This window comes from Panulirus ornatus, chromosome 50 (assembly GCF_036320965.1).
Source record: "Panulirus ornatus isolate Po-2019 chromosome 50, ASM3632096v1, whole genome shotgun sequence".
NCBI lineage: Eukaryota > Metazoa > Arthropoda > Malacostraca > Decapoda > Palinuridae > Panulirus > Panulirus ornatus.
Genome location: NC_092273.1, coordinates 8614409 through 8642239, shown reverse-complemented (window position 1 = coordinate 8642239; position 27831 = coordinate 8614409). Strand labels below are relative to the sequence as shown.

Here is a 27831-nt window from a genome sequence, read left to right as displayed (position 1 = left end):
GAGCAGCCTGAGGTTAGATGACCAATAATTTAATATGAGAATACCCCAGGACTTATTCTAAGAATGAGTCAGTCTAAGTGTCACCCACGACCTGTTTCTAAAGGCCATTACAGGATGGTTCATGTGCCATCTCATTATTTGCACAAATCCTTACCTGCTTTTCCTGCATATATCATTAAATTACTTTCATGCAATAAATATCTTATCACTGAAAAGAAAATACTTAACAGGGTGCCTTACATCTAAAAATATTGTGATATTTACCAATAAAAGCCCGAGTAGTGTTCATGGTGTGTATATGTACATATACTTGTAATTATATGAATACATACACATACCAGCTTTTATTTATATATAAATATGAGGTACTTCACACATCACTGATCTAATACTCTGAACTGGCTTATGTTCCTCTGATCTAATGTCTACATATAGTGTTATATTTCTTGAGTAAACAGCAAAATCAAGAAATATGTATCAAACATATTCTTCTGACGTGTTTACTGCAAGGGTGAAGAATTTCTAGTATCACATAGCATTGGCTGATTTTTCCAAAATATACATTTGGACAATTTATATTCCATGTTAAAAATTTGTGCACATCCAGTATAATACTTTTGATACCAAGGAAACAGTTCGATACATTTCACATCAACAAAAATTAACAAATACTGCAAAATACATTTTACAGAATGTCATTATTAATTACAGCTCCATTCACTAGAGTAGAAAAGTTTTCAATTTCACAAAAACTTAATATTTACTGAACCATGCAAGCACCTGTAAAGTTAAGAAAATCATGGATATCATAAACATTCCCGGCATCCTTCATTTTCACATCCTAATCAAACCTGCTAGCAACTTTATGTACATCACTCTGTCTAAAAATATTTAAAAAACAATTGTAAAAGAAAGAAAAAGTCAGACCCTTAACGAAATATAAGTTTAGGAATATGCACTGATTACTTTTTTACTACATTTTCCATATACTACTTGTACATTTACTCTGGGAACACAGAAGGAATGCTACGAATCTTTCTCCCATGTCACAGATTGCACCTAAAAGGGGCTGGATTGAAAATAAGGGCTGAAAATCATCCCCTATTGAAAAACCTTTAAAATATTAGAAACAGAAGCCAAGTGAGGGGATTCTCTCTAGGACTGTCATTCCTAAAACAATTCCATTAAAGTAGGAAAAGCAAGAAAAACCAAATACATTTCCAAAACTTAAACAAACACTAACTAAATAAGTCAAGTGAAAGTCACATAGAATGAGTGATCTGGGAGAGACTCAAGCATAGTCCCATTCTAATAATTCATTTACATCATTTTGCATTCTGATATCTGCAATATAGGCACTTACACAATTCAATTAATTATTAAGAATTTTATTAATTATGAGTATTTTTCGCGTGCAGTTATAGGGGTATGGGTGGAACATATAAAGACAAAAATGATGCGATGGCAGCCATCTCATTCAGGTGGTGTGGAAGCCCTGTCAATTGTCACTTGTATTGTTTGAATGTACATGACCATTAGAGCAGTGTTGACACTTCTTACTGTCATTTCTTTAATATCTACCAAACACTAATACCACAACATTACTATGATATCTAAAAAAGTACCCTGGCTGCAAAAGAATTAAACAGATCTAAACAATAACATTCCTGAGCAAATGCAGTGTGTCTCCCTCTACACTTAGCAGATCTTCCCTACACCCTCAACAAACTTAAAATTCACTTCATCCTTAAGGAATACATCTTCACTTCATCCTCAACAAATGCATCTTCACTGTACCTTTGACAAACTTCAATAAACCTCTGGTGGATACTAGGACCTTGCTTTTTTCTTCCTTAACAATCAGTAACAAATAATAACCCTTTACAAAGGCATTTAAATTTCCTAGTCTCTCCAAGAAGTGTATATTTTTCAAGGAAAGTGAAAAACAAGTTTCTTGTGAAATGTAAAAATTTCATAAGTATAATAAAACAACACAGATACCTATAATATACATCTTAACTTTTGGGAGCGTATTTGCTTAGTAAGCGACGGAGAGCTATACAGCGGGGTCAACATATCTCAACAGGTGGTTTTTCAACATGTTTATATAGTGTTTTGATGCACTTGATTCATTCAACAGGGACAGGCAAAAGTCTCTATGCACCTACCATATATGATGAGTATATCTTGTCAGTCACCTTAAGTGTCAAAAGTCAAATAGGCAATTTGTTGTAACAATAATACTAAGAATGAGGTGGTTTTATTGTTAGTAGTAAAGGTGCACAATGGCTTTTGACTCACCCAGTATAACCCAATGTTATACATTTCTTGCACAAAGAACACTAATTTTGCAATATTCACAATATCTAAAATCATATTCCAATACTTATTTATCATACAGCACTTGCAAGATGAGAGTGGTAGCAACAACCTTCAAATTCTCTCATTATTAAAATAAGTTTCTCTAAGAATACATATTACATATTTTTCTTCATAAAAACACTTCACTTACTTTTTCATACACAAAGCACTTTGTGATGTAGAACCCTCCTGGGTCTGTGGTCTCACATTATGTAACAATAGCATCAACACAGTATGTCTGGTATGATAAAAAGTTTACTGTTACTACTCACAAAAGTACATATAATAATAATAATAATAATAATAATAATAATAATAATAATAATAATAATAATATATACATGTAAACATATACATGCATATAAACACAGACCTTACAACTTCATATCCTTGAAGGCTTCAACCAACCACAACACCTTTCCTGCATGACAATGGTGATAAGACATCAAATAAACAATTTGACACTCTCCTAACACATCCTCATACAAAAGATACCACCATCCTCCAACCCACTGAGGAAAAGTGGCTGGCCAGCTTCACAGCTTGTTGTCATTGCAGACTCACTCATAAAGGCTTTAAGACCATTAAGCTCTAAAATTGAGATCCCTAAGGAGCAGTTCTTTTTCCATGCCTCTTCCATCTCCTACATTACTTCCTCTTGCCTCCTGAGGACCATGGTATAAAGGTCCTTGCACATGCAGACAAACTAACAATCACATCACAACAACCTAACACCAAAGAAGCAAAAACAAACATGCAACACCACCTTACACAAATGGAACAGTGCCTCACCCACTGAAGAATGTCTACATCTCCACAGTAGTCTTCACTCACCCTATTAACCCCAGAGAGATATGAATCAGCACCATCCCATCATCATGAATAGCCAATTGTTCCCATTGAATAAAACATCAACCATTCAGGGTATTACATACAACAAACATGACTTTCACTAGTCCACACCAAAAACATCAACACAAAAGCAATTAGTAATCTAAATGCCCTTAAAACATTACCTGGTACCAGATTGGACAAGATAAAGAATCCCTTAATATCCTCAACATACAGTTCATCTGCTCTGCCCTAAACTATGCCTTTCATACCTGGTTATCCATCTATCAAAATGAATATAACACAACTGTAGGCAACAAAAAACAGAGTGCTCAGATCAATCACTAGCTGCCTAACAACTAAAAACAGTTAACAGCTACCAATACAACAAAGATCCTCCCAATACAATCCCACCTTAACATGCTTGGCACTCAATTTGCAACAGCAATGGATTCCTCACATGCAAACAGAGCCATAGCTAACCACCAACCCTTCAACACAAATATTAAATAGCTTACCCTTGTTCCACAATTCAGCAGTTTATACTCACATATCCCAGTCATTCCCTACAAAGATACCACTTTCAAAAAATATACATACTGAAATCACCCAACAAGCATTAAACAATGCTCCCAACTCAGTCTTAAACACAACCCCACCAGACATACATCCATTTCAAACCATACTCCCAAAGCAAGCAAGAGTAACACTTTTATTACCTATGCTCTAGAAAACAAAACAAAAAATAATTTTTGTTTACCATTTCCTGCATCCCTTGGGTACAGGTGAAAGAATTCTACCCTATATTTCCTGTGCATCATAGAAGGCAAATAAGTGGGGTGGCAGCTGGACAAACAGCCCCCTCTTGTACTCCAACTTCTAAAAGATGGAACACAGAGCTCCACTTTCATGAGGTTATGCCACAAATGGAGAGTCACTTCCAATGAGATCACATCATCATCAGGGAAGAAAAGGAGTACACTATCATCAATCAACTTGTCACACCAAAGGCGTCATCATTTTCCTGTTACTGACAACAATGGAGCCTTCAGGCAGCAAGAGCCCTATAAAAAGTCTGCTGGGGTTACATAATTAAATTATGTAAGTATGTGACAGGTTGGCACCATGTCCACCCCATGTCCCTTCCATTAGCTGACTTGTAATATGTCTCCTATGAGATGATTAACATAAATGCACCTCCTTCCACAAAACCTCAATTTCATCCATTAGCATTTGATCAGGCTGAACTTCATCAACCATGTATCTAAGCATGAGCTTCTCTGAATCCTCTTGGTAAATCACAGGTCACTAATAACACTGACTTCAGTCTCTCTCTATAACACATGTGAGTAACATGCATGTATATACATATTTATTTGTTTTTACAAATGCTATGAGGCAATAACTTTAATGTACAAGCAGATGAATATCCTTGGAATGTTAACTGAAAAAGTGGACTGTAAAATAATGTCTACAATCAGAGTTTGATTAAATGCTGTGCATGAAAGCACATTGTGAAGCTGGACGGTTACAAAAAGAATTCCTTATTTAATCATATCAAAGCCTTAAAACAAATTCTATGCTTTAAAAATTCGAAAACAATGACGAAGCTCTAAATGAATATACAAAAAAAATATTTGAAAAAACTTATTGCTTTCATAATGCACTCAGTGATGAACTTTGTTTCTTCAATGTTATACTTCTTGATATCATGAATCCTATACCCTAAAATCTCAAAAATATTGAATGTGTACTTGAGATATGAAAAGAAAAAATATAGGGAAGTTATTGCTTTCTCATAAAAGTTTGAATTTTCTGGAGAAAAGATCTAGTCATGTGTACCATGCTACATAATAAGCAGTCAGTCTTGCCTTCTTGAATATACCTAAAGTCATGAGCTATCATAAAATTCAAATAATTCATCATTTTACCTAGTATATTTAACAGTATACTATTGGTTAATATTTAAGAGACCAGCACCGACAATCATATTTGACTAAACATTCAATTTAGCTCCTAAACCCTGTCATATTTCCAAATCACAAGTATAAGAACTTCCTAAACATAAAGCATATTCATTAACTTTCATTTTTCATGCAATTTTATACAGTAAGTGCTTGATTAACATAATTTCAAACATTCTGCATTCCAAATATGTTATTAAACAATTATAAGCAGCCCTTGATTAACACTAAAGGTGTTTTGAAGTTATGTCATTTCTGTCCAAGATGTCATGACATTAAGCTGCAGATCCATGATGAGGTTATCTGCTTACTTTGCCTAGACTGTGGTAGAAACAGGATAGTAAAGCTGAAGGCTCACAACAGAAACGACGATGAGTTTTGATTGAAAAAAATTAAAAGTGAAATAGATGCACTTAAATGCAATGAAAAATGTGCTACTGAGTTGCTAAGGTTCAATCACTGGCAGCGACAATATTAAGGAATACCATTAATGATTTTGTCATGAGCAACAAATTTTCTAAAACTGCAGCTGCTTTAACTACCACACAACCTATAAGAAATAAGAGCAGATTACTGACTAATATGAAATAAATACTGAGTACAGTATTTGGCAGAAAGATCAGCAACAGTGTCTGATGACCATGAAGGTGCTGTTAATTATAAAGAAAGTAAACCCTTAATCTGAGCACTTTATATACATCTGTTTAACTATTGTAACATGTTATTATTGGTTTTCTAAGCAACTGGAAAGGTTTTCAGCCTTCCTTGCCCACAAAATAAGTTTCGGATCTGCTGTCTGAGAACACAACCCCAATTTACTACACTGCATCAATAGGGTCACCTATTTTGATTAATTTTCATTTGGCTTAAAGTCACATTTTCCAAATACATGTCAATGACATTAATCAAGGGCTTCTTGAACATTAAATTTTCTTCAACATAAGGAGCTGTTTGTCAGTAGTTAACACAATCTTAAAATTCAGTTATAATAATCACACTTGAAATATCGCTCTTTATACATTTTGCAACTGCAAGCTTCACAGTATTAAATTAATTGCACTAAAACATACAAACCTTTAAAGCATTATTGAGAATTATCATTTTGAATTAATATTGTACTTTAAACGGGAAATCCAACAACTGATAACCTACAATAAAACTTTTTCTCTAAATTATCTCTCATAACTAGGATCCAAGCTTCAAAGATTTATCAACCAAAACTAATTATAGTTTCACTTTTTATACCCTAGAATAGCCTCTCCAACCCCAAAGTAGTACACCATCTGGGCTATACCAAACAGAGGGGCAATGACAATCATTCTGCATGCTCCACCTTTGAAGAATGCTCTGGGTCCCTCATTCTTGAGAATTTGTCTGCAAAAGAAATATTCATATTACTGTTTCCAATTAAGAAAATTTCCTTAACACTCTTACAAAGGATCTCCTTAAACTATAACAGCATACATCCAATCACTTAGATATGCAAATCATGCTCCCACACACACTTCATTCTGGTCTTTTCACCTTACTGTATTTCTTTCCATGCGTCTCTTTCTATTCCACTTACCAATTATTCCATTACCTTTAATTCCACTTCCATCAACAGAGCAGATCAAATGCGTTCCTACATCTTCCGCAAAGTGAATTAGTACAGCTACAGTTACCAGCCCCAGGTCCAACAACTGACAGAAAGACCAAGATGCCCAATACTTTTCACCCAGCTATAGTATTTGTTGACTTTTTGGTAACTATTTCTTTACTTACCTTGACCTCTGCCAGTTATACTAAGGGAACATTTACCTGTAATTTTACTGTCACTTATTTTTCCTTTTCCTTTACACAGTGTTAAAATTACTGCCCTTATTGAGTCATAAGGCACCTGACCACTTTTCCATTCTTTCTAAATCCACTCCCCAGCAGTTTCACATCCATTCTTCACTATATCACTCTCTACTCAGTACTCCACTACTGTGTGTGTGTGTGTGTGTGTGTGTGTGTACGTTGAAATGTATAGGTTGTTAGAAGCAGTGAAAAGTTTTTATCGAGGATGTAAGGTATGTGTACATGTAGGAAGAGAGAAAATGGGGTTGTTAGGGAGGTGAATGCAAGAGTTTTGGAAAGAGGGCAAGTAAGAAGTCTGTTCTGGATGACACAGCTTGGGAAATGAGTCAGTTGTTGTTTGCTGATGATACAAAGCTGGTGGCTGATTCAGGTGAGAAACTGCAGAAGCTGGTGACTGAGTTTGGTAAAGTGTGTGAAAGAAGAAAGTTGAGAGTAAATGTGAATAAGAGCAAGGTTATTAGATACAGTAGGGTTGAGGGACAAGTCAATTGGGAGGTAAGTTTGAATAAAGAAATACTGGAGGAAGTGAAGTGTTTTAGATATCTGGAAGTGGATTTGGCAGCGGATGGAACCATGGAAGCGGAAGTGAATCATAGGGTGGGGGAGGGGGCGAAAGCTTCGGGAGCGTTGAAAAATGTGTGGAAGTCGAGAACATTATCTTGAAAAGCAAAAATGGGTATGTTTGAAGGAATAGTGGTTCCAACAATGTTATATGGTTGCAAGGCATGGGCTATAGATAGAGTTGTGCAGAGAAGGGTGGATGTGCTGGAAATTAAATGTTTGAGGACAATATGTGGTGAGGTGGTTTGATCGAGTACGTAGTGAAAGAGTAAGAGAGATGTGCAGTAATATAAAGAGTGTGGTTGAGAGAGCAGAAGAGGGTGTTTTGAAATGGTTTGGTCACATGGAGAGAATGCGTGAGGAAAGATTGACAAAGAGGATATATGTGTCACAGGTGGAGGGAACAAGGAGAAGTGGGAGACCATACTGGAGGTGGAAAGATGGAGTGAAAAAGATTTTGAGTGATCGAGGCCTGAACATGCAGGAGGGTGAAAGGCGTGCAAGGAATAGAGTGATTTGGAACAATGTGGTATACCGGGGTTGACGTGCTGTCAATGGATTGAACCAGGGCATGTGAAGCGCCTGGGGTAAACCATGGAAAGTTCTGTGGGGCCTGGATGTGGAAAGGGAGCTGTGGTTTCGGTGCATTATACATGACAGCTAGAGACTGAGTGTGAATGAATGTGGCCTTTGTTGTCTTTTCCTAGGGCTACCTTGCACACATGCAGGGGGAGGGGGTTGTCATTTCACGAGTGTCCATATTCATACTTGCTTGCTTTCATCTATTCCTGTTGCTTCCCCGCCCTATAGGAAATAGCATCACTACCCCCCTCACTGTAACAACAGATACATATCTCAACCATTATATCCAATCATTTCATTAAAAATCTCACCATCTCTTCCAGATTTCATATTCAACCCATTCTTCTGTATCTATCTAATAAGCTCTTGTTCCTACACATATCACTCTTCTAGTCACAGTTACCACCTTGCAGAAACCAGTTTTTTATTCTCTTTTAAAGTCTCATTTCTTCTTCCATGGTCTTCATTTGATTCTCTTTTATCAATCTATCCAATCCTTTTAATACTTTTAACCAGGGTTTCATATTCTGCTCTGTTTGCCCTCCATTCACGGCTATCTTCTGGTACACTCAGCTTTTTTATCTAAATAATTCTTTTTCTTTAATGAGCTTTCTTAATTCTTGACATAATATACTATACTTCTTTTTCTATGATCTATATATGAATGCAGCATATCCCCAATGCAGCTTTTAATAAAGCAACCTAACTGTGGAAATAAACAAACATTACGAGACTGTGGTAAATTCAATTGTCATGTGATGTGAAATGCTATAATAGTGCTGACACAGACACAAAAAAAGTGAATTTTGGTTTCTCAGCTGAATTCACATAGCAAGGATCACATTCATCAAGGCCTGGCCTTGCTCCTTAACAGGTTCATTATTTCCATCTTCTTTTAGGTAAACTTTCCATGATAATGTGTCCAGCATGATTAATGTGTAAGATAACATACAAACTCTTGACATAAACAGCTGCATACAGAATATAGCACTCAACTTAAAAGCTTTCAAAGAACCAGAAAAACTTACATAATAGCATCCAAGATACCCTTATACTGAGTTTCATTAGCACCTTTGGATATGAGCTGCAATCTCGTTTTTACTACATCAAATGGGTTAACAGCTAATGCTGCCAATGATCCTGATGTACAACCAGCCAGGAATGAACACCAAAACACTGCCTCTCCTGTTAAAACAAATAAATAACAATAACATAGTACATAAAAAATCACAGACAACACTTACTAGATATATTGACAGCCTCAAAAGGTACTGAAAAACTGATCATATACCTATACAGCAGGAAAAATCTTTAAGTTTCAGATAATAACAACAGTGAAATAAATTTAGGATTCTGAATCTATGAAAAAGGTTATACCTGAGCCATCACTCTTGCGTGGTCCTAAAGAGTTCAGATGTGCGAAGAGTGGAAAATAAACTATGGAAAATGAGACATCACGTAACATAGTGGCTGCCGTCCCACGGTATAAGCCCACAATACCCTTCTCACGAAGCAGATTTAGGGTGATTGATGTTGCAGAGATTTTTGGAATGTTTGCTGTCTGACCACCTAAAAGTAAATCATAAAGCATTTGAATTTTCATATATAAATAATCTGTTTTCCTACATAATTCAGTGAAACATAAGTACAGTGTAATGAAAACATGTAAAGTGCACCTACATATCACATAAACATGTACAAAGCTACAATGTCTGAGAACCATACGTGTTAATATTTCTACATATAGCAACAGCAGAAGTTAAAGTTTTAAATGATACAGTAATATACAGCATACCTAACAAATAAAATTCTAACAATTTTGTAATTATTGACAAATGCTCTTAGGTTTTACCCTACATTTGTAGCTTTCCCCACTTTCCTACTATGTGCATAAACAAAAGTACATGATGTATAGTAACTATTCTTTAACTATAAATTAATGTTCACTAGAAATTTGCTTATTGGATATTCTTCTCTGTTTAATAAAGCAAAAGTATTTCTAAACTTAAAACAAATACATTTACTGATGATCCTTATCACTCACCCTTTCCAAGTGAGAGGAAATTTGAACATGGTAAAGACTGACTAAATCTGTATGTTCAAAGTCTTGTGTATAACTTTGAACTATCATTTTTTAGGAAAACAATAAACACATCTCAACAAAAATCAATCAGGTTAATCAATTAATAACCAAATTAACTTACTGGCCATTGCCTGTGCTGCAACACGACCAGCATCTTGTAACTGGATCTTTAAAAGTTCCATCGGAGTAGTCACAACAATCTGGCACAAACCAGCCAATCCACCAGCCATCATCTCACGATGTATGGGAAGCTTACTATGCAATAAAGAAAAACACACTAAAACAGTACTGTCAATGTTTCAAAGTAATTTAATCAGAGGACCCACTTCAAAACTTTATATAAGCATGACACAAATTTACAGTATTTGTTACTAAATATCTGACTTTCTATCAGCAGACTCAATTGTGACACAAAATGCTTACTGAAGAATTATTAAAGTCTGACGATCACATTTATTCACATTTATGAAACAGCTGTCTTTTGCCTCCAAATTCACGGATAATTTTTTTTAAATATAAAGCAAATAAAGGTACCCCATTAGATAAAGTAAAAAGTAGAATAGGGGATAAAATATGAAAAAGCATCTTTTCTGTAAACTTTCCATGGTAACTACTTGCCTGCACTGCCTCTGATATTAGCAATACCATCCAAAACTTAGCAGTCCACGCTACTGGCTACTCAAAGATAAAACCCACTGCGATGGATTTTTTTTTTCACTACAGTGTATCCTCCAAAACCTAGACTAACTAGTGTGCAATGAAAATAAAACTGGGACATAGTTTAGGTTTGGGGAGAATACCTACATCCTCCAAAACCTAAACTAAATTCTCCCAAACCTTGACTATATCCTCCTACACATGGACTATATCCTGCCAGACCTGGACCAAATAGTCTAGGTTTGGGCAGCACTTTGAGTTTTGTAAGAAAAACCATACAACATTAATATCAACAATCAGACAAATTGTTCATACCCTAGAATCTTGGATCATTTTTCTGTAAAGTACACAAAATCCAGACATCAGAAGCTTTTCAAAATGTTTGGGCTCTGCAAAATCTGGCATTTGGAGTGTTTGAGTTTAGGAAGATTCCCTGTACAATGCTAAACTTTATAAACCTATATCTTCCAAAGTCTTTCCTAAAAGTGGTATCATGACCTCTTTAAAAAGACAAGCTTAATATTCCCTCAAATATTGGTAGGTTATTCTTCTCTTTCATACTTTTCTATCTTAAGGTTACTTTAAAGTTTACATGTATGGCATCAAGACGTCTTTAAGGGAATATTCAGGAATGGGAATTTAAATCTTAAATAAGAAACTGTACAAAATCTGTTATTCAAGATTATTCAATTTATGACAGGAAAACTGTGGTAAATGATTCAGTATGAAACTAATGCACTCAAAAAGTATGAAACTGCATTATCATCTGAAATATAAAATATCATTCAACATGAATGCTCTCTAATGATGCAAACTTGTCAAAGGTAACTTTTCATTTGCAGCATATCCACAAGCAGGCAGAGTCTGGTAACACCAATCTTGTACTTTATGCAGTCTATGCCAGTATTTACCAAACAATCAAATCTTCAATAAAAAGTTTTACTTAGATAATCTGGCTTAATTTTACATATAGGAAAACAAAACAAATAAATGAAGTCCTTATTTTAACATCTGCAGTTAAGTAAAATACAAAAATGAAAAATGTTATGAAAAAAAAAAGATGGATTAGTCTTACTGACTTAGGTGAAACACAGCCTAAGGAGTACAATACAAAATATAACCATACAACTCCACTACTTCTTTTATGAGGCTTCAGCAGCTTCGAGACTGCACGTCACTTAAGAGTTGGGCAATAATGCACCCTTTTGGAATGAGGTTGTTCTTGACATTTCTATCCACTAATGATGATACAATCCTGAAGGTGACTTTCCACTTGCAGTGTACCCACAAACAGGCAGATTCCAATAACATCCAATATACAATAAAGAGAATGAAACATATCCACTGCATATCTTGATGTCTTGGTGTGCTAAATTTGAATTATGGGGAAACTACAATGAAATAAAGTAACTGAAGCTTAGTTGGTGTGGGTACAGCAAAATTTGTCAGCAGACCTTTGTTTATATTCATGTTTATCGAAGCTACTAACAGACAGCAAAACACAAGGATGTCTGATTGACATCTTTAATTATGGGAAGGCTGTCAACTGTCTCAGTTAAGGGGAAACATTTTGGGTATCATTATGAAAAACTGATTTATGCAATTAATACCAATACAGTTCAAATGATCTTAGTCAAAAGATGTGGTATCACTATTATGCAGTAAGGAACCATCCCCTCAAACCTTAAGGGATTTTTGCAACTTCCAGGCTGTACTCTATACAGATACTGGGAAATGATGGACTCCCTCCGAGTGAGAAGGTCCTTAACAAGACTACATTGTACTTCCTTCCTTCCATGACCAGTGACTTCCAGCTAGCAGTATAAGCTCTTCTTAAGTGTTTAAAAGATGAGATCAGATGTCAGGGCAATTCATATTCAAAATATATACCCTGCAGTATTTTCCAATGCAGTAAATTCAAAGGAGACAGAAGGGACAAAAGATGAAAAAGCCTCTCAGTACTCTTCAATCAGGAAAACCTATTTTCATTCACATCCTGACATACCCATTTTTTGTAGTTAGATGGTGACGAAAGAAGTCATTTGCAGTGAGCTTAATGGCCTTCTCTGGGGTGATGAGCAAAATGTTGACACCAGATCCTCGGTACATGCCAAAGTAACCTTCGACACGATATGTCTTCTTGAAGCAATCAAGCCTGTGGGGGATTATTCAAAATACCAAACAAATTGTATAAAATCACTGGAGTAATACTGGCAAATCAACATATGATTTAACATATGACATTTTAAATATTACAGCAGAATCTTTCTTTATCATATGTGAGAAATGTGGTACATAATGAATAAAATTTGACAAAAAAGAAAACTTTTCCATGATGAAACTCCATGATAAAAACTTCATCACAAGAACCTTACATTTAATCAGGTACAGTAATGATACATATAACACAAGAGCCAGATAAATGTAAGAAAATCACCTTACTCTCCATTACACTGAGCATCTTCATCTCATGCTATTTCCAATTTTTCTTTTATCATTTTCTTTCATCATTTAGATGCCCTGCACTTCAATTCTGGAACCCAGTATTCATGGTGAAAATTATTGAACTAAAATTTAGGAAGCTGAGAATCACAAGGTTTCTTAAAGCATACCTCATGAATAATTGCAACACCAGTGTATATCACAGATATTTCCTTCTCATCTGATAATCAATTTAACCCTTGCCTTATCATGTAAGGCATAAGTATTCTCTGAAGTTTGCATACATGATGGGCTAGTGGGGAAGGTGACATGCCCTGATGAGTAATACTGAGGTCTACAAATACCTTCAAAGATATCCCTTGCTTGGGCTGTCACCCATGTTAAGCCTATAAAGAGTCAAACGCCTACAGAATTCAACTTATGGTAGGAAAGCACCGAAATCACAGCTTCCTATCCACATATTCCCTTTAAGTTGTAAAAGGAGACTAAAAAGGTGGGAGCAGGAGGCTGGAAATCCTCCCCTCCTCTTTTAATTTTCCAATGGAAGGAACAGAGACATGGACCAAGTGAGGATTTTTGACTTTGAGGCTAAGTAATCTTTTTGACGCTACCTGACAAATATGTAATATATATATATATATATATATATATATATATAAATATATATATTATATATATATATATATATATATCACTACCTCGCAAACGCGGGAGACAGCGACAAAGCAAAATAAAAATATATATATATATGTTCTGGAAGGAGATAAATAAAGTGCCTAAGACAAGGGAGCAAATGGGAACTTCAGTGAAGGGCGCAAATGGGGAGGTGATAACAAGTAGTGGTGATGTGAGAAGGAGATGGAGTGAGTATTTTGAAGGTTTGTTGAATGTGTTTGATGATAGAGTGGCAAATATAGGGTGCTTTGGTCGAGGTGGTGTGCAAAGTGAGAGGGTTAGGGAAAATGATTTGGTAAACAGAGAAGAGGTAGTAAAAGCTTTGCGGAAGATGAAAGCTGGCAAGGCAGCAGGTTTGGATGGTATTGCAGTGGAATTTATTAAAAAAGGGGGTGACTGTATTGTTGACTGGTTGGTAAGGTTATTTAATGTACGTATGATATATGGTGAGGTGCCTGAGGATTGGCGGAATGCGTGCATAGTGCCATTGTACAAAGGCAAAGGGGATAAGAGTGAGTGCTCAAATTACAGAGGTATAAGTTTGTTGAGTATTCCTGGTAAATTATATGGGAGGGTATTGACTGAGAGGGTGAAGGCATCTACAGAGCATCAGATTGGGGAAGAGCAGTGTGGTTTCAGAAGTGGTAGAGGATGTGTGGATCAGGTGTTTGCTTTGAAGAATGTATGTGAGAAATACTTAGAAAAGCAAATGGATTTGTATGTAGCATTTATGGATCTGGAGAAGGCATATGATAGAGTTGATAGAGATGCTCTGTGAGGGGTATTAAGAATATATGGTGTAGGGGGCAAGTTGTTAGAAGCAGTGAAAAGTTTTTATCGAGGATGTAAGGCATGTGTACGTGTAGGAAGAGAGGAAAGTGATTGGTTCTCAGTGAATGTAGGTTTGTGGCAGGGGTGTGTGATGTCTCCATGGTTGTTTAATTTGTTTATGGATGGGGTTGTTCGGGAGGTGAATGCAAGAGTTTTGGAAAGAGGGGCAAGTATGAAGTCTGTTGGGGATGAAAGAGCTTGGGAAGTGAGTCAGTTGTTGTTCGCTGATGATACAGTGCTGGTGGCTGATTCATGTGAGAAACTGCAAAAGCTGGTGACTGAGTTTGGTAAAGTGTGTGAAAGAAGAAAGTTAAGAGTAAATGTGAGTAAGAGCAAGGTTATTAGGTACAGTAGGGTTGAGGGTCAAGTCAATTGGGAGGTAAGTTTGAATGGAGAAAAACTGGAGGATGTAAAGTGTTTTAGATATCTGGGAGTGGATCTGGCAGTGGATGGAACCATGGAAGCGGAAGTGAATCATACGGTGGGGGAGGGGGTGAAAATCCTGGGAGCAATGAAGAATGTGTGGAAGTCGAGAACATTATCTCGGAAAGCAAAAATGGGTATGTTTGAAGTAATAGTGGTTCCAACAATGTTGTATGGTTGTGAGGCGTGGGTTATTGAAAGAGTTGTCCATAGGAGGGTGGATGTGCTGGAAATGAGATGTTTGAGGACAATATGTGGCGTGAGGTGGTTTGATCGAGTAAGTAATGTAAGGGTAAGAGAGATGTGTGGAAATAAAAAGAGCATGGTTGAGAGAGCAGAAGAGGGTGTTTTGAAATGGTTTGGGCACATGGAGAGAATGAGTGAGGAAAGATTGACCAAGAGGATATATGTGTCGGAGGTGGAGGGAACGAAAAGAAGTGGGAGACCAAATTGGAGGTGGAAAGATGGAGTGATAAAGATTTTGAGTGATCGGGGCCTGAACATTCAGGAGGGTGAAAGGCGGGCAAGGAATAGAGTGAATTGGATCGAAGTGGTATACGGGGTCGACGTGCTGTCAATAGATTGAATCAGGGCATGTGAAGCGTCTGGGATAAACCATGGAAAGTTCTGTGGGACCTGGATGTGGAAAGGGAGCTGTGGTTTCGGGCATTATTGCATGACAGCTAGAGACTGAGTGTGAACGAATGGGGCCTTTGTTGTCTTTTCCTAGCGCTACCTCGCACACACGAGGAGGGAGGGGGATGTTATTCTATGTGTGGTGAGGTGGAGATGGGAATGAATAAAGGCAGACAGTGTGAATTGTGTGCATGTGTATATATGTATGTGTCTGTGTGTGTATATATATGTGTACATTGAGATGTATGGGTATGTATATTTGCGTGTGTGGACGTGTATGTGTATGGGGTGGGTTGGGCCATTTCTTTCATCTGTTTTTTGCGCTACCTCGCAAACGCAGGAGACAGCGAGGGGAGAAAGAATACTTCCCACATATTCCCTGCGTGTCGTAGAAGGCGACTAAAAGGGGAGGGAGCAGGGGGCTGGAAATCCTCCCCTCTCGTTTTTTTTTTAATTTTCCAAAAGAAGGAACAGAGAAGGAGGCCAGCTGAGGATATTCCCTCAGAGGCCCAGTCCTCTGTTCTTAACACTACCTTGCTAATGCGGGAAATGGCGAATAGTATGAAAGAAAGAAAAGAAAATATATATATATATATATATATATATATATATCTTTCTTTCTTTCTTTCGTACTATTCGCCATTTCCCACGTCAGCGAGGTAGCGTTAGGAACAGAGGAATGGGCCTTTGAGGGAACATCCTCACCTGGCCCCCTTCTCTGTTCCTTCTTTTGGAAAATTGAAAAAAACGAGAGGGGAGGATTTCCAGCCACCCGCTCCCTCCCCTTTTAGTCGCCTTCTACGACATGCAGGGAATACGTGGGAAGTATTCTTTCTCCCCTATCCCCAGGGATATATATATATATATATATATATATATATATATATATATATATATATATATATATATATATATATTCCCTGGGGATAGGGGAGAAAGAATACTTCCCACGTATTCCCTGCATGTCGTAGAAGGCGACTAAAAGGGGAGGGAGCGGGGGGCTGGAAATCCTCCCCTCTCGTTTTTTTTTTTTTTTTCAAAAGAAGGAACAGAGGAGAGGTCCAGGTGAGGATATTCCCTCAAAGGCCCAGTCCTCTGTTCTTAACGCTACCTCGCTATCGCGGGAAATAGCGAATAGTATGAATATATATATATATATATATATATATATATATATATATATATATATATATATATATATATATATATATATATTATTTTTATTATTTTTTATTATACTTTGTCGCTGTCTCCCGCGTTTGCGAGGTAGCGCAAGGAAACAGACGAAAGAAATGGCCCAACCCCCCCCCCATACACATGTATATACATACGTCCACACACGCAAATATACATACCTACACAGCTTTCCATGGTTTACCCCAGACGCTTCACATGCCTTGCTTCAATCCACTGACAGCACGTCAACCCCGGTATACCACATCGCTCCAATTCACTCTATTCCTTGCCCTCCTTTCACCCTCATGCATGCTCAGGCCCCGATCACACAAAATCTTTTTCACTCCATCTTTCCACCTCCAATTTGGTCTCCCTCTTCTCCTTGTTCCCTCCACCTCCGACACATATATCCTCTTGGTCAATCTTTCCTCACTCATCCTCTCCATGTCCCAAACCACTTCAAAACACCCTCTTCTGCTCTCTCAACCACGCTCTTTTTATTTCGACACATCTCTCTTACCCTTACGTTACTCACTCGATCAAACCACCTCACACCACACATTGTCCTCAAACATCTCATTTCCAGCACATCCATCCTCCTGCGCACAACTCTATCCATAGCCCACGCCTCGCAACCATACAACATTGTTGGAACCACTATTCCTTCAAACATACCCATTTTTGCTTTCCGAGATAATGTTCTCGACTTCCACACATTCTTCAAGGCCCCCAGGATTTTCGCCCCCTCCCCCACCCTATGATCCACTTCCGCTTCCATGGTTCCATCCGCTGCCAGATCCACTCCCAGATATCTAAAACACTTCACTTCCTCCAGTTTTTCTCCATTCAAACTCACCTCCCAATTGACTTGACCCTCAACCCTACTGTACCTAATAACCTTGCTCTTATTCACATTTACTCTTAACTTTCTTCTTCCACACACTTTTCCAAACTCAGTATATATATATATAATACAGTAAAACACGGGAAGTTTTGTGGGGCTTGGTTGTGAAAAGGGAGCTGTGGTTTCAGTGCATTATACATGACAGCTAGAGACTGAGTGAGAACGAATGTGGCCTTTGTTGTCTTTTCCCAGCGCTACCTCACATGCACGTGGGGGGAGGGGGTGCCATTTCATGTACGGTGGGATGGCAGCGGGAACGGATGAAGGTAGCACGTATGAATATGTACATGTGTATATATGTATATGTCTGTGTATGAATATGTATGTATACGTTGAAATGTATAGGTATGTATATGTGCATGTGTGGGCGTTTATGTATATACATGTATGTGGGTGGGTTGGGCCATTCTTTAGTCTGTTTCCTTGCACTACCTCGCTAACACGGGAGACAGCGACAAAGTTTTAATAAAAAGAAATAATAAAATAAAGAATACAGTATGTAGCATATCTGAGGCAGGTACAATTAGGGCATTTAGTTGTTCATGCCATCTCAGCTACCTTAAAGAAAAAAGCTGCAAAACTAAAGTTAACATACACTGCCAAATATTTAAAGTTTCTACAGAGGAAAATATATGTCCCGAAAACATGCACAATGATAAAGTACTATCACAGTTAAATAACAAGTAAAAACAAACACACCAATTCATTTGACAACTTAATCATTAACTTACATTGAATTATACATGCGTTCACCATTTGGGCCAATTTGCTGGTTCTGAAGTCGAGTCTTCACTAAGTCAAGGGGAAACACACAAGTCACTCCCACTATCCCAGCAATTCCTCCATTCAGGATTTTAGGCAATAATCTGAAAATCATTTTACAAAAGAAGAGAAATGGTAAACAGAGTATATCAAATCTATATCACAATTTTGAAGATTTCGATACTTCCGTATCAAAATTCCTGACAAGGATGTTAAGCTTAACTACTTTCACTTGTCTCTTTTTTTTTCCCTTTCATTAAACTGTCTATACTTCACTTATGGCCCAAATTTGAAATGGATTTTTGTCAATGACTGAAGCCTCAAACACAAGAGAAAAAAGAAATTGTACTAGTACAGTTGAAAGGATAAAGACTGATCTCTGTTATCATTTTCTTCATCACATATTCAAGTTCATGCACCGTGTTATCAATTTTCACAAGTGGGCATCGAGTCTGATGTCTCCTATTTTCACATGTTCATATGAGAAAAGCCTCATCATCTAGCTACCTCACTGATGCAGGAAACATACAAACATACAAGAAAAATATGAAAATATGTATACATGTGTATATATGTACAGGTACATCATCGATTTTCCGCCAACTGATGGTTCGGCACCTCCTTTAGTCTGGACAAAATTACGTGAGGAAACTTGAAATTACTGTGGCAACCAGACTAGTTTACTGGGCAGCCACAGATGGAGTTCTTTGTAGGAAGCACTTATTTACATTCTTTACAGTGCACTTATCAATGGTGATACCGCAATTCTGTGAGATTCTTAGCTTATTTTGCTTAAATTTAACCCTAGCAATGACTTCTAAGACAGATAAGCATATCAGTCGTGGTGTCAAACGTAAACACCAATCCATATCGATCCAAGATGAAGGAGAACTGTTGAAAAAATGAACCGTGGTGTTTCGGTGCATAAGCTGTGTGACATTTACAGTAGTGATGCATCAACTGTTTATGATATAAAGAAGCAAAGGGAGAAAATATTGAAATTCTATGCAGACTGCGATTCCAAAAAGCAAATGATGATTCGAAAAATAATGAAAGATAGTAAGAGTACTGAGCACAATCGAGTGATGATGGAATGGTTTTAGCGGCGTCAGAGTAATGAAGTGGACATGTCAGGTAGCATGGTAATGGACCAGGCTAAGTTGTTCCATAAAGAACTTAAATTACAACATAAGCGTGACTATAGTGAAGGGTGGATTTAAAGATTTAAAAAGCATCATGGAATTTCCATGAATAAAGTGTGAGGAGAAATGCAGTCTGCAAACCAAGAAGGAGCTGCCGAGTATGTGGACGAATTTGTGAAACTCGTAGCTGAAGAGCACCTCAGTTATGAGCAGATGTACAATGCATTTCATTTATTTATTTAATTTACATTTAATATTTGTTCAATTAAAATTTCCAGCATTATACTTAATCACCTTCTTCTGCGTTAGTGAGATAGCTATATATATATATACACTATATATATATATATATATATATATATATATATATATATCATTATACTTAATCACCTTCTTCTGCATTAGCGAGATAGCTATATAAATATATATATATATATATATATATATATATATATATATATATATATATATATATATATATATTATCCCTGGGGATAGGGGAGAAAGAATACTTCCCACGTATTCCCTGCATGTCGTAGAAGGCGACTAAAAGGGGAGGGAGTGGGGGGCTGGAAATCCTCCCCTCTAGTTTTTTTTTTTTTAACTTTCCAAGAGAAGGAACAGAGAAGTAGGCCAGGTGAGGATATTTCCTCAGAGGCCCAGTCCTCTGTTCTTAACACTACCTTGCTAATGTGGGAAATGGCGAATAGTTTGAAAGAAAAGAAAAAGTTATATATATATATATATATATATATATATATATATATATATATATATATATATATATATCTTTATATATATATATTTATATATATATATATATATATATATATATATATATATATATCTTTTATATATATATATATATATATATATATATATATATATATATATATATATATATATATATATATATATATAAATATATGTACAAAGAGCAGCTCCCTTGATAGGAAAAAAAAGATACACACATTGCAATATCAAAAGCTTACAAAAACTATGGGTTACTCACTTGAACTTTGGCTGATCTCCCATACTGACACCTTAAAAACTTCTTGCAGCTGTATCTGAAATGCATTAATAATGTGACAATATAAACATATATACTACACTGAATCTCTTGGATGAACATGCAAGTCTTCAGAATAACAATATAATCATCTTCAAAAACTAATACTTCCAACAATATATGCATTCACAAGCTGCCTAAAGTCAACCACACAGGTTAGAATCCTGGTTACTGAAGCTGACCCACAGTCAAACTAGCTGTTCATTCCTCCGTCAGGGTATGTAAATAAATTGAGTACCTGGCTTAGGCTAGGGTATATATATATATATATATATATATATATAATGCTAATGAGATGACTCTGATTAGGGCATTCAGTTGCCCATGCCATCTTAGCTAGCAAAACAATGGGGATTAAGTTAGTGCACCATCCCTGCCACTATCAGCCCTAGCCACTTGTAAACACATATTTTTGAGTTGCAGTTCAGCAACACAACCTTGTATGCCTTTCACCCTCCCAGATGTTCAGGTCCCAAGCACTCAAAATCTTATTTCCTTCATCTCTCCATTTCCAATTCACACGTCCCCCTTCTCCTTGTTCCCTCTGCTTCTGACACATATTATCTTCTTTGTCAAATTTTCTTCACTCATTTTCTCCAAATGTCCAAACCATTTTAACACACCCCCTTCAGCTCTCTCAACCACAGTCTTCTTATTACCACACCTCTCTCTTATCTAATCACTGTTTTCTCAGTAAACCTTTCTCAAACCACTTACTGTCCTCAAACAAGTCATTTTAAACCTCTTCCATACATTCTCATCTATAGCCCATGTCTTGCACCCACATTACAACTGGCATGGTTCCTATTCTCCCAATAGAACACACACTAGAACAGCTGAAATATGGACATATGAATAACATCATAAATGGTAATGCACCAGAATATAAGAAATGTAAGGTTAAAATAATGAGCACAGGTATGGAATAAGAGATAAAGATTTATCATGAGTTGTACCTGGTTTGGATTATTTTAGTGTTTAGTGAGGAGTTCATTTACGTATACCAGTAATGATTTATGGAAAGATCTTCAACTTTCAGTCAAGCAATGTCAAGCTAAAGATGCTTTTAAGAAATGAACAAAACTATTGTTACAGAGTAAGCTAGGAGCTAATATTCTTGATGTGTTTGTAACCAATTTCTAATTCCGGTGTACTCAGCTCTTTAATATTAGCCTTTAATCACTATAAAAATATTCTATTTTGTATCTAGCTCAATCATATTTTTGAGCTTTCTCTCTGTTATTCTTTACTTTGTGCCATCAATTATTTTGAATGCACTATGAGGACAACATTGAAAATAGGTACAGTATTTGTCTATATTTTACATGCTACCCTTAGTGAAACATTTAAATAAATTCAGTTTATGTATTTACCAAGCCTCAATCATTCAGTCAATCCCCTTCCTTTTATTAAAAACTGTAGCTTAATATTTTCACAACAGAAAATGAACCTCAAGTTTATGAATACTGGAAAGCAAATATGCATCATACATGTCTGTGATCCCATAAGGTAGTAAACAAACAGCTGAGTGCATTCTTTTTGGTACATGCTGAAAAGTCTCTCTTTCACAAAGTATATTAGACATATAAATCCTTTGATTCTAAATTTTGGGTGCTTTTAACGGTACTATCATAAGTTTATTATGAGGTAACTTTGAAGAAAACCTTGTAAGTGTCACGGATAAGCAATATGAATGTGCTTTTTGGTACATTATGTTTCACTCGTGATTGTCCAATTGTGCATTGTATTAGAGTGTGGTCATCGACCTGTACAATGTCCACGTTTGATGACACAACTTTCTGTAATAACAATAACAGACTGAACAAATGCAAAATATCCATGTGTGCTTGTGAAAATGTGTAACAGCTATATGAAATATGAGAGCTACGTAATTCTAAAGTACATATAAGCAAAGCATTTCCTTGTGGTTGATCTGCTACGTAACAGTAGTTGAGTAATTTCAATGATGAACAATTACGTAAAATGCGTGAGTACACACAATCACTCGTCATGTCCACTGTAAGACTGGACAGCATAATAAACTTACATAACTGCACAACTGTGTCATGTCTGTTAGTATGGCTATCCTCCGCGGAGTCTGTATTAATCATATTTGTCTGTTTGTACTATACAGGTACAGAATCTACTCGCACTGCTCGTATATTTCTATGAAGCTCCCGACCTCTATGCTAACTATGCAATAACTTGTAAATCTGTGTTGGAAGACATCCTCGTGTTAACATAGAAGAGAGAGGAGTACAGATGTTAACACAGAGGAGAGGAGTAAAGAAAGATGTTAACACAGAAGAGAGGAGTACAGGGAGTACAGCTGAATGAAAGCAGGTGAACACATTCACCTGGTTGCCTCTGAATTACCTTGTTTACATGCATTGGCTCAGCGGCTGAGCCTCCATGTGTGAGAACAAGGCATCCCTTGTTCTTCAACATATGTGATTCAATAACTGTGACTGACATGATTTTTTGGTGCGTTTTATGTGTGGCCGTGAAGCTACCTTACACGATGAGGCGCACACAAGTTAACAACACAGAACTGTACAAGAAAAGGAATAAATGGTGCATCGGTGCCAACTATGGTAATACCGTAATCAGCTGATGGAAAAAATATCATCAGCTGAGAGTGTCGTCTGCTGTGATGCTGTTTTCACTTTTTTTTTTCTTTTTACTTTTATACATACCAGCTTTATCCACTTCCCTCAAGAGGCAACAAACGATTGAGGAATTCCTAAGAAGATGTAGTATCACGGTAAGACTCGAGAGAATAAGCCTCGAGATGGGATTCTCACTACCTACCTAACAAACCACCGGCTGCTGTGGGCGTACGTCTTCCATTGGCGGATGTACGATTCACATTGACGAAAATATCATAGGTGTTCAGATGGCAAAAAAAAAAAGCTGCTTCATTAGTACTGATTTCATTAATAGTACATCTGTGGTCATTACACGTAAATTCCACTTAAGGGAGAACAACTTGATATAATCCGGACATCATCTCATACTTTGGATATCTCTGGGATTTAAATATGGGATGGCTAAACATAGCTAAATTCCTACCTTTGTGAATGGCTTACTTTTACGAGCGAGGAAAAAGTCTACAAAGCTGCGGACTCAGTTTTTTTCTGGTTTTTGTTACATGCTTAACATATTTAAGGGTATTTATGTCTTATTTCGGATTTTACAAGTATGTGGGTCTTTGCTCATTAATGTGTAATATTTTCTTCTTTTCTTACTTTAAAGTTTCCTTTTTTTTTGCAACCGCAGTTACAGTCATCTTCAGTTATATCAGATCATTGCTAATATTTTCTGTAGTTGCAAATGATAACTGTCAAAGATTTCAGAATTCCAAAGTTTATTCTTAAAATTGTCTCTATTACCTCGATCAATTGAATGTCTTCTTGTGCATTACATTTACTATGTCTATACACTCATTAAAAAGTAAACTATAAAGGATTTGTTCCCTCTCGTCACCTCATATATATATATATATATATATATATATATATATATATATATATATATATATATATATATATATATAACCTGCAGAATTCTATTTGAAGAATCATTAAGAAATTTGAGACGCTATCGAGAAGACAAGTGGAATTCCCGCAGCAAAAGGAACACAAGTACATGACGTACAGACCATAGTTAGACTACATGTACAATGTAATCTTTCATAGTCACATCAATGACTCAATCTGATCTGCTCCTTAGAGTTTCTAAACCAGTTTCCTACTATAAACAAAGTCACAACAACCTGAGACCTCGATAAGAAAGAAGTACAACGTCGATAAGAAGTACAACGTCATAGAAAATGTACAAAAAAAAAAAGCACTTGTATAAGACTTCTACATCATCAGATAAAAGATTCTCAAATTGTGAATGCGGAAGGCATCCAAATTCAAAATGCTGTATAAGAAAAGTTCAAGAGATGGGGACCCCTCACGACTGTAGAACTCCCTTTCTCGTACAGTACAAATGGGTAATTACACATGAGATAATTGCAATTACTCTGTTCCGCGGGCCTTAGGCCTATGGCATCTCTTATCACCAATCTACTGCCGCTCTCTCAGCATCGCTCCAAAGTCCTTTTGGCCTTATGACAGTCCACGTGGACTCCTGATCTGCCAGCAACTTAACTTGGTGAACCTCGATCTCTTATATAATCACATTCCCTGACTCGCCACAGTTTTGTACTGCTACATTTATAATTCACACGTCAGGCTTCTACGGTTGCAAATTTCCTGTGCTAACCTGTCAATCTTGTGGACAGTGGACAGTAAAAAGACTGGATGCATAAAAGGTACAGGAATCGTATTACTTGTTAGTAAATGAACTAGTTACAAGAACTGGGTGACTGAAGGAATTACATAAGGTACTGAGCAACTATGAATTGATCATATATTAATAATATTTACAATTCATAATTTAGAATATTTATTAAGTACCTAAGATCAATCATTGTCATTGATGAAATGCATACATAAATCTCAAGTATCTAAGATTAATAATTGTTATAGATGAAATGCTTACATAAATCTCAACTATCTAAGATTAATCATTGTTATAGATGAAATGCTCACATAAAACTAATAAAATTTGGTAGAAATCATCCCTGGATTCACTAACTTCAAAACAACCAGGTACATAATGTTTACAGGATGAGAATAATTAAGATGGCAAAGTCTACATATGGACTGTTCAGTATCAAATGAAGGGTTCAAACTCTCATGAGCACTATAACAGAGATGCCAGTGGTCAGATAATGACTGAGATTTACCACTCCCAAACGTGAGAACTGGGGTAGCCTCACCTTGTCCTTGGAGACAAGAGGGTAAAGAATGCTACCCAAATATCTCCTGCCAGTTGTAACAGGTGACTCAGAGAAGCTTTGGAGCAAGGGGGGCGAAAGGAAAACGGGAAGGACTTAAGAAGGCTACTCCTTTTAGGTTCTGAGGTCCTCCGCTCCTGATACTTCCCAGCTACTTTCAAGTGTTTTTGTTTACAATTCTTCAGCACGACCATGTACTTTCATGGCATGGCATTTGACCTGACAGGCCAAAGGCCATTCCATAGATCATCTTTATTTTCACGTTCTAATCTACAGATAAAAGAGAAGACCCTTTTCTGTAATCTCACCTTCGTTTTTATCTGAGTTACTTAAATAAAACATCAACATCCTCCGCTCGACTGTTGTTGAATGATACGCCGCAATAACAACCAGACCAGTACTGGCTTCTTGCCACCGTCTCAGGACTTGCCAGGACATTTGCCACATTTAGTAAATGCCAGGGGTGAGTTGGTCAACTATCTCATTCATACGGTTCAGTGGAGTAGAAATACTCTGGTCATCGAAGAGAGTACACAGGGAGGGCAGCCACAACACTTAAGAGTTTGGCAGCCTGCCGGTCGCCCTGACTTGTTGTTTCCTCACACTGCCCAACCTTGGCAAGGGAGACGAACCCACCACTGACGAAAAAAAGAAAATAACATAAAAAGAAAAGACAAGTCATGGGCCTCATTGGTTTTGAACTCTTGGGTAAAATCTTTCAGTATGACGAACAGCATAACTTTTAACCTGACTCTATATGTAGTAATGACTTCGAAGACCCAGGTCGATACTCAAACGCCGTATACCAGTGCTCAGATCATGTCAGACCACAAAAAATATATATATATATATTCCCCCATTAATGATGTGCCTATCTAAGGCCCGTATTTGTGATCGAGGGATTATTACTGACCTAAGTAATTCTCTATGATGTCCGGCCAGAATATACTGTTTTAATTATACATTTGTAGATATCTTCAGTCCTCTGTTCTTAACGCTACCTCGCTAACGCGGGAAATGGCGAATAGTATGAAAAAAAAATATCTTCAGTGTGTTTCATTACGTTTATCATGTCAGAATATACAGGAGAAAAATGATAAAAGCGAGAAAAAGAATATGGTAACTGACAAACAAATCTACAGGAAAGTATTTGTTATAGAGGACTACAGTTGGAGAGAACCACACACATTCATTTATATATGCACACGAGCAATTCATCCAATGCACTTCGTGTACTTGCTCCTGGTGCGGTGATAACCACCACATTTCATGATGTGATGACCACCACAGATAGTACAATAATAACCACCACAAATGGCACAGTGATGATCACCACAAATAATACGAAGGTGACCACCAAAAGCGTGTAATTTAACGCTGGTTGTATACCTTGTTCCTCTGAGCCCCTACTCCCTGGGTTCAGCTTCCCTTCACCAGACAACAATGTTCCACGTCTAGTGCATCCGTGTTCTGCTCCCCTTTTCCCCCTCCACCACAAGTATCTCCTTGAGACTGTTCATAAAAAAAAGATGATCTAAATATAACACGAGACGCCAAAGAGTACGGCGTGCAGTAACCACTTTTCGGTTCAGAGACAGCGTACAATTGGCAACTTTAAACCTCCGGTGAGAATCCTTGCCAACATCTGCCCCCCTTGCCAGTGACGTCACACACTTTCAACATACCCTTCGCCAGCTTGGCAGGTAGCAAGCAGCTTACCTTCATCATATGTGCAATACTGCCCCTTTTCGTGCTCCAGTAGCCAATACCACTATATAAATAAAGACTGAGAATCAGTGGCTCTTTAATTCCAGCGCAGATGACCATTGTACGTCAGCCTTTGGTGTATCTTAAACACACTGACATACGTATCTAACGATTCCTCCCTCCTGCAGCACAATTACAGGAACAAACGACTTACCTCTCCCGAAGCAGCATCACGAGACTTTGGTAATGCTGCCTTTCCCGCTGCAGCTAAAACACCAGCCAGGGCCTCAGCAACGCCTCCCTCCTTCAGCACAGCCATAGAACCTCAGCAACG

General features: G+C 37.0%; 1 protein-coding gene across 4 annotated transcripts; it reads right to left on the bottom strand.

Annotated features, from left to right (window-relative positions):
* Positions 1 to 279: 279 nt before the first annotated feature.
* On the bottom strand, positions 280 to 27299 carry LOC139764572 (mitochondrial glutamate carrier 1-like). 4 transcript variants are annotated; one of them, XM_071691371.1, is made up of 8 exons: positions 27180 to 27299; positions 20885 to 20939; positions 18700 to 18834; positions 12887 to 13036; positions 10346 to 10479; positions 9519 to 9710; positions 9170 to 9326; positions 280 to 6530 (listed from the first exon to the last, which is right to left on the bottom strand). In XM_071691371.1, exons 2-8 carry the CDS (start codon positions 20905 to 20907, stop codon positions 6389 to 6391), a joined length of 933 nt encoding a protein of 310 aa, XP_071547472.1. In that variant the 5' UTR covers positions 20908 to 20939; positions 27180 to 27299; the 3' UTR covers positions 280 to 6388. The 4 variants fall into 4 exon arrangements, with proteins under 4 accessions (XP_071547472.1, XP_071547469.1, XP_071547470.1 ...); XM_071691368.1 differs by lacking the exon at positions 27180 to 27299 and adding an exon at positions 23753 to 23816; XM_071691369.1 differs by lacking the exon at positions 27180 to 27299 and adding an exon at positions 23638 to 23755.
* Between the last annotated feature and the right edge of the window lie 532 nt (positions 27300 to 27831).